The sequence below is a fragment of the Cydia amplana genome, chromosome 6 (assembly GCF_948474715.1).
Source record: "Cydia amplana chromosome 6, ilCydAmpl1.1, whole genome shotgun sequence".
In the NCBI taxonomy this organism is placed as follows: domain Eukaryota; kingdom Metazoa; phylum Arthropoda; class Insecta; order Lepidoptera; family Tortricidae; genus Cydia; species Cydia amplana.
Window position 1 is genome coordinate 16,196,982 of NC_086074.1, and position 14,576 is coordinate 16,211,557.

A 14,576-nucleotide genomic window follows, 5' to 3' on the forward strand; every position below is an offset into this window, starting at 1 on the left:
CTTTTTAAAAACCTGTACACTCCTTTTTTGAAGAACCCCATACTGTAGACCAGTGGTTCCTAACCTTTTCAGTCCGGTCACCCCTATAACTAACTAGGGAACCTGATTTTACCCCTCCTCCCAATGGTAATAAAAAATTTAAACGTGTACGTTTGTTGTATTGTTATATTAGGTTAGCTTATTACCCCCGTAAAATACCAGTTTTACCCCCACGGGGGTACTTAACCCCAGGTTAGGAACCACTGCTGTAGACCCTCGGGAAAACCTCGGAAGGGAGCTCATTCCACAGCCGGAGCGTCCGCGGGAGGAAATTTCTCTTAAACCGCACAGTACGCGACCATTTAGGTTCTAGGGTGTGTGGATAAACACCCTGCCGATGGCGAGCGGTGTGGTGATAGAAAGCTGCCGTTGGCATCATGTCAAACAATTCTTCAGAGCACAGTCCATTGTACAAGCGGTAGAACACACATCCGAGGACTATCGACATGGTTCTCGACCACGTCAAACGGAACTACGGATGGCCATACATAACGTTTGACGTCGACGACGGATGACTGTCAACGTACTCTAACTAAACCTAAGGGGGCAGCCAGCAATGACGTCAAAGATTTTGAAATTACAATTGCTCTCAATGGCGTAAGCTCAGACGGGAGGCCGGACGGATATTCGTGAATATGAATTAGTTTGGCAAAGTTCCTATGGACATTGGCCTGAGCCACACGCCTCCGATGACGTATGTGGGACGGTTTTGTACCAAGTATTAAGATGTATTATTACAGCCTATGGGTAATTAAAGTTAATTAGCAAGTCGAGCGTTACCAGTAGAGCCAATTAGATTAAATAAGCCGGCTAGTATTTTTTTCTGTTATCTGTGTTGACGCATTTTGGTAAAGTAGGTACCTCTAAGTTACACGCTGTATATAAACGCTTAAACGCTGGTGAGTGCCCGTTCTAGACCTGAACCCGTACCATGAGTCACTGACAGTGTCAAAACTGACATATACGCTATCGAGAACGTAATTTACTTTCTATACATCTCGTTCGCACTAATATGCGAGTACGAGCGAGATGTATAGAAAGTAAATTACGTTCTCGATAGCGTTTATGTCAGTGTCAAACTGATGGTAGCCGTACTACACTACCTACACGTACTAGGTATAATAAGTAGTATGGTGGTTAAGTCGTAAAACTTCAATTATATACAATGTAAGCCTGTTTGTTTTCTAACTATTAACACCTATTATTAAATTCTAGCGTAACGACTAACTACGACTTAATGATCAATCCATTAGGCGACTCGTGGATAACTAGTACAAGTAATAAAACACGTGTCCATGTGAGAACAAAGGCGTCGTTAATGATGATGGCAGAAATACTGATTATAATGAGCGGACATGGACACCGAATCCCAGGAGCATACAATGCCAAGACGAATCGTTGGTATTCATTAACAGAGCGTAGCATTACGTTAGGAGCCTTTGCACACGACTTCTTGTAACGATGCAAACATGGTAATATTATTAGGATTGAAACATTATATTAGGTATACTCCCTGGACTAGCTGTAGCCCATTCACCCTTTGCCCGGCGCCGTCCGAGGTTGAGCGATAAGAAAAAGATTAACAATCTGTTCAATATGCAGTATTTCACTGCTTTTAACTTTCACGATTTTAACACGTTATTGAAATTGTACAACGGGATTTAATCACGTATTTCGGAGAAGACTCGGAGACCACGGGGACAAACGTCGGAGGTAAATCTTAAAACTTAAATACGCGATTAAATCTCGTTGTACAATTTAATTATGTGCAGTATTTATTCCTAATTGGGAGCCGGCGCATCCCCACATCCAATCAGTTTGGCATTGGCACACTGCAATCTGCATAGTGCCGCAGATATATTTTACCGCCAATTCTAAGGGTGTATAATGAGGCAGTGGCATTGCGTCTAGTCAAACCTAATTTAAAAGATACTTGGAGCTATTGTTTTTTTAGAAATATATAAAAGCTCATATGTCTTAGCTATATGATGAAATGAGCTACTGTATAATTGACTGTAAGAAGAAATCGTGTGCGATGCAATTACTCATACGTAACATGATTAGATTATTCGAATCTAGCTCTTAATGGGTTGGCTGTAAGACTCATGATCTGGCTTATAGCTCGTTACGGGTTCCATGTTCCAACTCACCGCTGCTACCCTGGGTGGCCTGGGCCACAGCCGCGGCGGTGCAACGTTTGCAAGCCGTCTGGCATACTTCGCCTGTAACACTTCGAGCTACAACATTAATAATAAATGTACATTCTGAAGTGCCGTGACGTGAAGAATGAAACTTAGCTATGGTTAATGTAAAGAAGAAATAAACAAGTTGTAATTGCTTACAGTACTTTTTTGCACCATTATTGGAAATCACTGATAGCTTAGGGGAAATTACAATTAAAGTACACTTGATGGTAGTGCATTGTTTTTACAGAGTTCATACGACAGCTCAATCATTAAACCAAAATTGCGCATTGCTAACGATCCAAATGAATTTGCATCATGTGGAAAACGCCAAATTTTTGCTTATTTGAACATCCCAAGAATATTTCAATACTCTTATTGTCCGTCATTACATACAATAATATATAATAAACCCACAGTGAAACTAGCTCTAAAACTTATATCGAGCGCAAGGTCCCTCAACTGTATCAGATTGCGAAACTGATAGAAGGCTAGAAAAAGGAAACGTTTTGTCAACAATACAAATTGATTCTTTTGTTACGTTGATTGACCACGTTTTCATTTTGTCTAATAGTTCTATGCAGGCTGCGCAACCTTCATTACTTGAACCAATTTTATGTCAATAACCCCATTATTATACGATGACATTTCTCAATACCTATTGCGTGTCGTTTGTTTACAACCTCGTCAAGAATGCCTGAAGGCGGAATTCTTAAAGAACGACATAAATCATATTTTAAACGACATTTACATACCTTTAATATGGATTACCAATAGAATTCAAAGAAAACGATTTTTCTGTTGTGCTAATACGTAACGTACTGCGTCACAACACTCACAACCACAATGGTTTACATCTTTGCACAAAATCTAAATATAGTGTGAAAGACAAACACATAAATACCTAAACAAATCCATACGGACTGACAGACGGAAGCGGAGAAAATTGATAACAACATTAATAGTAATAGCAATGCAGAGATGTAAGTGACTTAAGGTACTTGATGAAAGTCGTCTTTCTTTTTTCTTTCTTTTCTTCTTCTTTTAATTTGAAAAATAAGATATGGCTGCGGTGGCTCGGAAATGGAAATAAGGATCCTTCTCGATAGTCAACAGTGAGCGAAGTTGATATCAAACCACTGTGCACTGAAGCCTTCTTTAAATACCTACACCAATTTTTCGTTAAGCCTTTCAGAAACTACTCATTCATTTATAATTAATTCCGCATGGATTTCACGTCTTTTGATACGCTCCGCCTCGACACATAAATACAACGATCCGTAAGATTCGTAATCAAAGTAACTTCAAGCTGAATGAAACTTTACAAAGGTAATGTAACGTAAAATCAACGCCTGACTGAAGCCTATGTATGCTCCAATATGCTCGGGCATAGGGGAGCGTGAAACAAGTGAAACAACGCGAGGAAGTTTGTATGTATATTTATTAATCACTCTTGACGTGTTGGCGTCGGTTGAAGTTTGTTGTGGTAGATATAAAATGAAAAATATTATGAAATGAAAAAGAGGTTCCCTCGGATATTTGGTCACGCTCACTTTATGATGTTACACGTTTCCTATCTAATGTAGGTTTGCAAAGTAAAAAAAAAACCGGCCAAGTGTGAGTCGGACTTGCGCACGGAGGGTTCCGCACCATCAACAAAAAATATAACAAAAAAATCGTTTGTTGTATGGGTACCTAAATTAAATTAAATATTTATTTTATTTTATTTTTAGTATTTGTTGTTATAGTGGCAACAGAGATACATCATTTGTGAAAATTTCAACTGTCTATTAGCTATCGCGGTTCATGAGATACAGCCTGGTGACAGACGGACGGACAGCGAAGTCTTAGTAATAGGGTCCCGTTTTTTACCCTTTGGGTACGGAACCCTAAAAAGACGTATGTAGTTTAGCTGGGTGGCGTCACTTGATAGGTAAATTCTACATCACGCTTTCGGAGTTCTGTAAGTCAAACAGTACCTACATAATTCATGTATAAAATTGATAGCTGGCAAGACGTTGCGATGGATGGCACGCATTGCGATGGTCTTCGTGGTCTTACAAAACAGAATAGGATTGCAAAGAACGCGCGAGGGAAAAAATCCAGTAGCTGAGGATGCAACCGTCACAACACAACCGTGTGTAAATGTAAATACTGAGATGAACCCTAGATCAATCGGAAAGCAGGACATGTATAAATAGGTACGTATATTATTAGTGTACCCATTCTTATTCGATATGTCAATACGTTGATAGTATTTGGAGCTCAACCGTTGGACACTACGTAATACCAAGGCGCCCTCAATGATGGAATGGCATGTCCGTTCTATTGATTTAGTATTTGTTATTTATATTAGCCACGAGAAATGCCTACATTTTGTAATAAATATTTTATTATAACGGCTGAAAGGCTGATGTCCGCCGTGTCCTGTGAAATACTGAGTTAAGAGAGTGTCTTCGTTAACCCGTCGTATGCGGCCTGTCAGATTTTGATAATTGAAAGTGACCTTGACATTTAAAACAATAGATTTAAATTCCCACGCACGGCACGCACGGACCCGTGTCTAAAGCATACGAGGGGTTAATACTCTATGAAAACCAGATTTATATGAGACTCTACTACCTCTTAAGACGAAACAGGAGCTGAGATTTAAATATTTTAGGTAAATATACCCGTCTCGCTAACGGAAGCGGCTCCTAAAACTAGTGCGATAAGGACAAGGCGAAAAATCCTGCGTAAAAATCTCAAAAATCGAGGTTTCGTACTCGACTGTTTCCTCCTCCAAAACTTAACCATATGTAACCAAATTTGGAAATCTAAATGATTATGAAATTATCTGTGTCGGACCGTTTTGCTTTTTTGGCTAATTTATATCAGTTTTGAATACCACGCCTCTCATTGCGGCATAGTCAATTAGGCCATTTTGGCAATTTTTGAAGGGCTCTAGCGCCTTAAAAAACAAAAATATCAAAAAAAAGCAAAACGGTCCGACACAGATATTGACAATATTAATCTGTGTTGAAAAAATCATTGCTCTAGCTTCAAAACCCACGGAGGAAACAGTCGAGTACGTTTGTATGGAGAAATGACCACTCCTGTTGGCTCTTAATATTATATGAGATTACCTATCGATGAAGCGCGCAATTCCATCTCCGCCTAACAATTCCATTATTATCCGCCGTGCTTGCAACATTTTATTTCAAGACACGCCGTGAACGTGACCATGAGCGTCACACACACACACACACACACATACACACACATACACGCTCACGTGAAAACATGGAAGCCCCGTAACTATCCCGCAAACCATCGAGGCTAATTCTATTTTTATAAGAAGATTACGATGGAATATGTATTATTCAAAGAGGGTGTGGGGTGTTGGAGATTTCCACGGTGGCATGGCGCGAGCTAAAGTGCTTCGATGCATTTTATAATGTAAAGTGACATTCAGTTCTAACTAAGCGATATTCCTTGTTTATGTAAGCGAATGCTAATATTTACCTTCGAGTAAAATTGCTCTTGTTTAAGTAAACAACTCGGATTTTTTAAACCCTTAGCCATTGTACGCGCCCTATGTAACTGTGTAGGTGGATACCACATATCTAGAATGTACATTATTTCAACATTATTTCCTGTAAAAAACACACAATCACAAGCGCGACGAAGACTTATCTCAGGTCTAAACATAAGCGTCTTTTTATTTCAAAATTGTTATTTGTTTGTATGAATACCCCTGCCCTGCTACAAAAGGTTTATCAAATACATAGATACCTATTCAGTCTTGGCTTGAGAAAGAAACACTTACGTCACAGTTTTCATAAATTGAAGTGAACGAGGTAGGTACGAGGTCACGAAAAAAAGCTAATAATTGAGTAAAAAAGACGGAGCTAAAATAAAATAATTAAGGCATGACCTGAATCATTTCTCAAGTTTTTATTAATTTCATTCTATTCGTAACATTTTGCTCAAGGGAAGATCGTGTCTGAAGGTCTCAAGTTTAATTAAGATTGTGAATTGTGAACTCTAATTGGGTCAGAAGCGGCCAATCTCGACGACTTAGACGACGTAAAAATATATGAACACTTTTGAATTCTATTACTTTGTAATAAGGCGAAAAATGTGTACATAATTTTGACGTCGGCCTACTTTGCCGGCAATCTCTTCGGAGCAGCTAGCTGAGAATAGTCTGATGAGAGTGATGAGCCGGGAACCGAAATAAAACCAGTAACCGTTAACAATTGCGGATTACACGCAGAACTGCGTCACATCACAATACATAAGATAACTCGGGACTTTATGACTGGTAAATGTCTTTCTCCGAGCGTTTACTGGAGAATTAATTTTACTGGAGAAGCATTTACTAGCTAAATATACCTAGGTATTAAAATTTACCACATACAGTCATGGCTTTAAAAAAATAGCTACAATACCTCGAGGAATCTGTAACCGTTTTCATACTTAGTTTGTTGAACTGTGTGTCTGCGTGTGTGTGGGTCTGTGTGTGTGGTTGTTTTAACTTCGTTATCTTTTGTTAAACTCACCGGCGTCATGTGGCGCTCATTAGGGAAGTATGAAGTATATATCCATAATACATATAAATGTTATAAAATCTGTCTGTACTCGACTCGAGTTAGTGAAATAAATAGGTTTATGATTCAACAGATAAGTACAACATTAACATTATATAAGTCTTCTTCCTTTAAATTAAAAATGTAGGCACCTATTTGGCTACGACCTTTTTACACGCTAAACGTCATTATTAGGTATAATGAAGTCACCTAGGACTTCGTTCCGGACTTGGCAAATTGGCAATGCGAGAGATGAAATCGAAACTGCGAGGTTACTATTGAGAATACATATGTATTATTAATATTATCTCTTATCTACATATACGGTTATAAGCTATAACAACATAATACAGCGAGTTCCACGTTCTTAATTGATGAGTGATGACACAGACTCGTGGAGGGGTTATCGTATAACCAAAATATTTGAGTCTACAGATACAAAGTGTGACATCGATATCTATAAGGGAAGGCAAAATAGAGCGGCAGTAATAGTAATATCACAATAGAGGTGTTCATAAACGCTTACAGAGGATACGAGAAGCGAACGCACCAAAGAAACTGTGACCTAAACAACCCTAACGACCATGCGTAATCGGAGAGCGCAGTTATGCTGGTTAATCTCCATAGTTTAACGCTTGACGTTTGGAACAAAACTCCTGCAAATGACTTTACGGACTGTGGAGAGACTTATCATAGTTATCATTATTCAAAAATAATATTACGTAGTAAACGGGTCAGTATTTCGCAATATAAATGCAATTGACGACTTGGCACAGATAATGGCCGCTACCCATCCCATCTCACCTGACTGCAACGTCATACGTTCGTGTGGACTGATAGATCTCTTAGCGATTTTACTAGTGGCTTTAATTAACACTTTATACGTGAACGTAATGTGCTAAAACAAAGCGTGACTTAAGAACGATTTGAAGACGTCATCAATACTGTTTTGTCGTCACTTAGCCTTTGGAAAACCAGAATTAGTGTGACTTCGAGATCCCTAATATCAATGCGGAATTGGTGACCGTACTTGCACTGACCTGAATGACTCATATTAGTCATAGTATTCTGATACACGTCAATGACAAACGTAAGAGTAGAACAGCGTGCAAAAAATATATGTGCCACAAAATAGAGGTCATTTAAAACGGATATAATGAACTTAAAGTAGGTACCTAATCTTAGCCCGGCCGCTGCAATTGCTCTACTCTAATAGAATCTTGACATCGTAAAATTATACGAGGGGTGTAGCTTGTTCTTGAAAGAAGGGGAGGAAAATGACATTGGAACGCGTTGACATTGCGAACCGAAGAAAATTCAAGGGTCACTGTATAATAAACAGATAGCATAGTTTCTCTGGCTAGCTAAAGAGGACAAAAAATTTAGGGACCTAGTTAAATTATACTACCTAGATGTACCGTATATGTACTTACATATCAAAGTTTATAGAAGCACGTATCTTAATCGAAACTTCTCTAATTACGAAGCGCCTCTTGCATTGGTCGGTCTTATCAACGATTCGATCTCGAGACTCATCGAACAAGGGTCATTGACTTAGATTTGAATTTCAAATATCCAATGCGTATTTTATGCAAATGGCAGCTATCCATGATCAAGGTCGTCTATGGTTACGTGCATATAGTTATCGAGGGAAACTATTTCTGGTCGGAAGTTGATAATGGCGCGAAAAAATATGAAAGGTCACCTATTAGGATGACGTATCAAACAGTGATAGCGTTTTTCTATAATCAAGGTCTATGGTTACGTATAATTTTGGAGGGAAACTATTTCGGGCGAGAGGGCGTGACAATGCCGCGAAAAATCTTGTGATTTATCTTGGCAAGAACTTAGTAAACATTGAACTGTAGTATTTCCGGCCGGCATTTCACAATTCACTTGAAAAGCTAGGTATTCGTAAATAATTAGGATTGGTAGAGTTCCAAAGACAACAGAACACAGATTGCTGTCGTTTTATTCAATAAATTAAGAGCGTTATTTATTGATATGCAGTTGTATCAAGAAAAACTACTAGCAGCTTTAGCCGGGGTCGGGGTTTATTTCCTACGTAACGTAAGTACCTACCTATTAACTCTTCATAGCATCTTTCAGCGCATCGGAATCAATAGCAATTGTTCAGTACAATATTCACAAGAACATGAGCATGACTGTGACAAACGGACGTCACGATTGACTAATACAAACAATTTTGTTAAACAACCTTTTACTGTTCTAGCTAGAATCACACTTAGGGTCGTTGGAAAAGAGTTTAAATAGAGAGAGTTTTAAGAGACTTACCTATAAAAGTAATTATCGCATGGTATGGTTATGCACACAGTATGATTTAGGTAATTACTACTGTAGAAAAATTAAAACTAAAAAATAGCTTCATGATCAGTGTGGCAAACAATGTTAATTATAAAAATATATAATAAAAGTATCTTTTGTCGTTTTTACGAATTTGACGTCACGATTGACTAATACAAACAATTTTTTGTTAAACAACCTTTTACTGTTCTAGCTAGAATCACACTTAGGGTTGTTGGAAAAGAGTTTAAATAGAGAGTTTTAAGAGACTTACCTATAAAAGTAATTATCGCATGGTATGGTTATGCACACAGTATGATTTAGGTAATTACTACTGTAGAAAAATTAAAACTAAAAAATAGCTTCATGATCAGTGTGGCAAACAATGTTAATCATAAAAATATATAATAAAAGTATCTTTTGTCGTTTTTACGAATTTGATCAATTTTATTCAACTTTGTTAGCCAGTTGTGCCTAAATGGTATAAGTAAATGTAAATCGGTACAGTCAGCAGCAGAAGTTGCTAAGCGGGCGAGGTGTTCAAAATTACCTTGACACGCTCTTATTCTCTTAACAATAACGTCGCGTCAAGATCATTTTGAACACCTCGCCCGCTTAGCACCTTCTGCTGCTGACTGTACTATAAGTATAATCAAATGAACTCACCTTCATCTGGCGTGAGGTCTGCAAACTTCACCCCTCCACTGCAAATAAAAGAGACGCATAAAATGGCGATATATTCGTGGACTTATTAAGACTGTTTTTTGTATATGAATAAATTTCATTAAATAGTATTCCCAACATATTTATTGAGCAAGCATACAAAATTATAACAGGTGACGATTCACAAATCACCATCTGTCAGTAATATTGTATACCGGCAACAGCAGAAATAAACTCAAAATACAGTAAAGTGAACCATTTTTAATTTTTTATTGCATTAAATCAGTGCATTGTTTAATGTTTGGGTTTCAAACTTGAATAACAGAAAACTAACATTTAATACTACAAATATTTCAATTAAAATGAACAATATAAGTACATAGATACTTTTAAACCCTAAATAAGAAAAAAAAAGTTCTGTTTGCATAAAACTTGTTACCTACTTGTTTATATTACTGTCTACAAAACAAACAAATAATAGGCAATTACGGGAAATGATGCGTTCCTTGGCACTTGATATACTTTATTACTTTAATGACTCAATGATTACACAGCATTTAATATGATAAAGTAGCCTATCTACTTAATTCACTACCAATATTGCTATTGCAATAACAATTAAATAATATAGAAAACATACCACTAAAATAATTAATTATTCATAACCAACTTCCAGAAATTCTATTTGAATAAGATTTATTTAGTTTTGACATTTTCAGCAAAAGAAATACATTGCAGATAATGGATATGCATCTTTTTGGCAGTGTGCCTTGTTAATAACTGACAATTAGTTACTTTTTGCTTTAAAACAGCACAATTATTTATAAACTCATCGAATACATGTCAAGTATTGGAAGTTGTTAGAAAAGAGACAATGTTCAATTTTGGAACCCAAAGCATACATTTTGCGATTTTCGCGTAACATGCACTGTATCATTTCGAGTAGGTTACACTTCGTACCTGAGGAGGACGGTAGCCGTTTCCGGCACCCGGAACACCTGCAAATAAACACAACGTGGATCGACGATCTTTGCGGATCCCCAAATGGAGAAGCCAAAACCACATGTCTATGCAGCCATATTTACCAATACAAATTGGACTGTCTATTTTGTACAATAACAGCTGGTCTATTACAGAGATTAGATTTCTTTTTTATTTCAGTTTTTTTTAAGAAAATATAAAGAGATGCACCAGATAATTGGGAACTTTGTTTTAAATTAGGAATAAAGAATTTGTGCTTACGATAAACAGTCATAATACGAATACATCGTTTATTTCTATAAGTAATCTGGCACATCTCTGTCGACAATTTGCTAAAGAATTGATGACACTATTTCGTCTATTTCTATAATTACTATTAATAAGAATAAAATTCAGAAAAAATATTTATGTATATATCTATAATTTGTAATAATTTTATTTTATTCACATACTACGTTAACCTTGATTTTAGTTTCTAAATGACAAATAGAGCAAGCAAGCATAGAATTAAAAATAAAACAAATGGAGTGTAATAAATGCTCACCTTCCATCCCAAGTTCTCGAAGAACGTACATATACGAGACTGTCCGGTAGTTTTGCCGCCACAGGGTCCTAAAATATTTCATGAAATGGTTTCAGTTAGGAGAATAATAAAGCTCCACGTGTTGCTTTTAAAATTAACTTTACCGAGGGGCAACCACCCCTGACCAGATATACCTAAAAATCACATATTTCCAACCCACTGTACTGTAACTTAAGAAACAAAATAATTACATCACGAAATAAAAATAAATTAAGCTAAATTAAATACGACACTCACCTCCAGTAAGTACTAGCTTATAGACGATTTTCTGTGTCTGGTTCGCCATTTTGTGTAAGCACATTAATATGGATTTAAATTAAATTACAGGACTATTGTTACTAAACACAAATATCATAAAAATATTGAATTTACAAAAGTGTTAAAAGCCATCACAGTACGACACGCAGCGCCTGTCAGGCGTGCGAAAATAAAATGAATGAGATTATGAGCTGCAAGCGAGGTGAATGAATGAAGAAGTCTGTAGTCTATGCAAAATATATCCAACGACTACAATTGATTTTTCAAAAGCTAGTGTACACGATACCTAATTTTTATTCAAATAAAGGGTTTGATACACAATAAACAAAGTACGCATCGTGCATCACTTTCATTTGACATATTAACGAAAGAGATGCAACTACCGCAACTATACACACGTTTGTTTTGATGAGATTTTATATAAAGATTTTATTACTTAACTGAATGAAAACATAAAATATGCAACTGTATTTTATTTTATTCGTAATAGACTACCAAATGAGCTAGACTTAAACAGATCAGGTAATACCTAAATTATTTAACATAACATTACAACCATTACTACTTCTATCTGAGAGTTGACTATTGTTTATCAGTGAATTATAAATTATCACAGTTATATTTAAACAGATATGAGAAGAAGACCCATCATTAGAATTTCTCTCTTGTTTATCTATGTACATAACCATCATTGGGATTGTGTGCCAGTATTTACCGAGGCAACGGTTTCTTTTTTCTTTATAATGAGTTTCTTTCATATATGAAGTAGCCTGTTCCCCATCATCTGAAATAAAATAAATTTTCATTTTCTAGATATGTAAAATATGTGTAAAGATAGTCTAAGCCAAGGGATATATAGATGGTCTACCAAATCTTGTCAGTAAAAAAAGGCGCGAAATTCAAATTTTCTATGGGATGACAGCCCTTCGTGCCTACATTTTTCATATTTGCCGCCTTTTTCTACTGACAAAATTTGGTTGACCCAGTATACCTTCCAGATCAGCATTTTCTTGGTCCACCCATCGTGTTTGTATGTTCACACAAATAAAGGCTAAGTTGAAGTGCTTGCCCAAGTATCTTGCATAATTCACAAAGGTGTTCAAAAATGATAAACCTGGAAATATTTGATTAATAATCAAAAAAGACTGAACATTTCAGTTTGAACTGTGACAGCCTCTGATTCGGGGTGTCATTCTGAATCCCTAACAACGTTTGTCCTAAAGTCACTTGCCCTTTGTCCTAATGGGCACACACTAACGATCAATTGCCATAATGATTATTTTCCATAATGTAAGGTTCTGAAAAATGGTTAGGTTTTAGAACTTGCTGCCACAAAAGTGGGTTAGGTTAGAGTTAGAACTGCAACCCTCGCAAAAAAGAAAATATGCTTAATAACATTAGGATAAGCAATCAATAATTAGGGAAACCAAAATTAGGGTTTTTAGTGTTAGGACAACTGATCATTATGACAAACAATATTAGGGAATGCAAAGATAGGAGAAAAGACTTTAGGGATTCAGATATAGATCCCTGATTCGCATATGCATTTGATTGCTTGGACCAATATTTAAAAAAAACTTACCAACTTTGTTATCATCACCAAGGTATTGAAACATGAGCGAAGGCAATGAATCTATTATAACAAGAACAAAGTTTTCAATGTTTATTGTCTGGTTTTTAAGTTTCTTGAGGAAATCTAATAGCTCCTCCATTGTCCATACATGGACTATTTTTATTTTGATCATTATCAATGCCATTTCCTGAAATAAGTTGAAAATGTCGTGTTTACACTAGAGGGTCTGTAAAAATGCCTTTGACATAATAAATATGGTACAAATTCTATTAATACCTTATGTGAATAGCCACAAGCATCTAATATCTTCTGTACCCTCACAGCGGAGAAGTCTCCTTTGGTATCTATATAAAGTACACTACTCTCTGAATTCTTAACACTGTTTATGGCTAGTTGTAAGCACAGTTGCGTTTTTCCTGAATTGGCCAGACCACACAACTCAGTAATATAGCCTATTGGTATCCCACCGCCTGTAGCAGTATCTAAACTGGAAAATAACAAACTATTAGACAACAAAAGCATTACTTAAATCAAATGGAAAATAGAAAAACACATTTATTTACCTGAGAATACCAGTGTTTAAACATTTTCTTCTATCTAAAGTATCAAGTTTTAATGAACCAAGTTTTATTAAAGGAGCCGCATATTTGTTTAAAATAGCGTTTCTTATGTCCAAGACTTGAGGAAGCGATAATTTTGTGAGAGTTGATAACTTTCCTGGATCCTCCTGCAGGAACGCTAAAATTGTAGTTATGCGATTTTGTGCCAAAGTTTTTAACACGCTCCCAGATAAGTGAGCATGTTCCTCGGCTTTTAACCTTTGCATCTTAGCTATATATTCTGCTATAATGATAAACCACCCTTTCAGTATATGAAATTCAAAATTATTCCAGTTTTCAAAATTTAAATGTTTTGTTTTCTTTATTTGACACTGACAGTTCCCTAAGTTCCCTTTCAGTCGAATACCACAGATAGTACTAATTTACATTTACATTGTAAGTTCGTATTAAATTCACATTACCAGCACACAGTCATACTTACTTTACTCTTTGACACAGTCGAACAAGATGTGAACGAAATGAACGAAACGAGTGTATCTTCTATCACTCGGTTTAGACTCTCGCGCGAGCCACGAGACGAGCCGCGAGCCGCGCCAAAGACGCGAGTCCACCGTTTACACTCGCGTTCGGCTTGTCATTCGGTTATAAACCTTATGCCGTGCCGTTAGTGTTTAAATTATATTAGCTCGACGAGCTTACGAGCCACGCACGAGACGAGCCGCGAGCCCACCGCTTACACTCTCGTCTCGTGGCTCGGCTCGCGGCTCGTCTCGTGGCTCGCGCGAGAGTCTAAATCTACTATATAGTTGGTAGTATTGGTAAAAGAGCACCGCTCTAATCCCGCCGACGCCCGCCATTTGT

At 36.8% G+C, this 14,576-nt stretch overlaps 2 protein-coding genes across 8 annotated transcripts in view; both read right to left on the bottom strand.

The window, feature by feature from the left end:
• Window positions 1–11,771, bottom strand: part of LOC134648943 (TRPL translocation defect protein 14) — a 35,633-nt gene extending 23,862 nt beyond the window's left edge. For 4 of the 7 annotated variants that reach the window (XM_063503587.1, XM_063503592.1, XM_063503589.1 and 1 more), the window contains exons 1-5: window positions 11,562–11,771; window positions 11,286–11,353; window positions 10,721–10,758; window positions 9,764–9,801; window positions 2,190–2,276 (exon numbers count right to left, since the gene is read on the bottom strand). In XM_063503587.1, coding sequence (XP_063359657.1) covers window positions 2,190–2,276; window positions 9,764–9,801; window positions 10,721–10,758; window positions 11,286–11,353; window positions 11,562–11,625 — 295 coding nt within the window. In that variant the 5' untranslated portion in view covers window positions 11,626–11,771. The remainder of the gene's footprint in view (window positions 1–2,189; window positions 2,277–9,763; window positions 9,802–10,720; window positions 10,759–11,285; window positions 11,354–11,561) is intronic. The other 3 variants (XM_063503588.1, XM_063503594.1, XM_063503593.1) reach the window with 3 other exon arrangements.
• Window positions 11,772–12,100: 329 nt separating this feature from the next.
• LOC134649159 (DNA repair protein RAD51 homolog 4) lies at window positions 12,101–14,038 on the bottom strand. Its single transcript, XM_063503873.1, has 5 exons — window positions 13,719–14,038; window positions 13,432–13,642; window positions 13,165–13,342; window positions 12,574–12,696; window positions 12,101–12,366 (listed from the first exon to the last, which is right to left on the bottom strand). Exons 1-5 carry the CDS (start codon window positions 13,979–13,981, stop codon window positions 12,101–12,103), a joined length of 1,041 nt encoding a protein of 346 aa, XP_063359943.1. The 5' UTR covers window positions 13,982–14,038.
• Window positions 14,039–14,576: the final 538 nt, after the last annotated feature.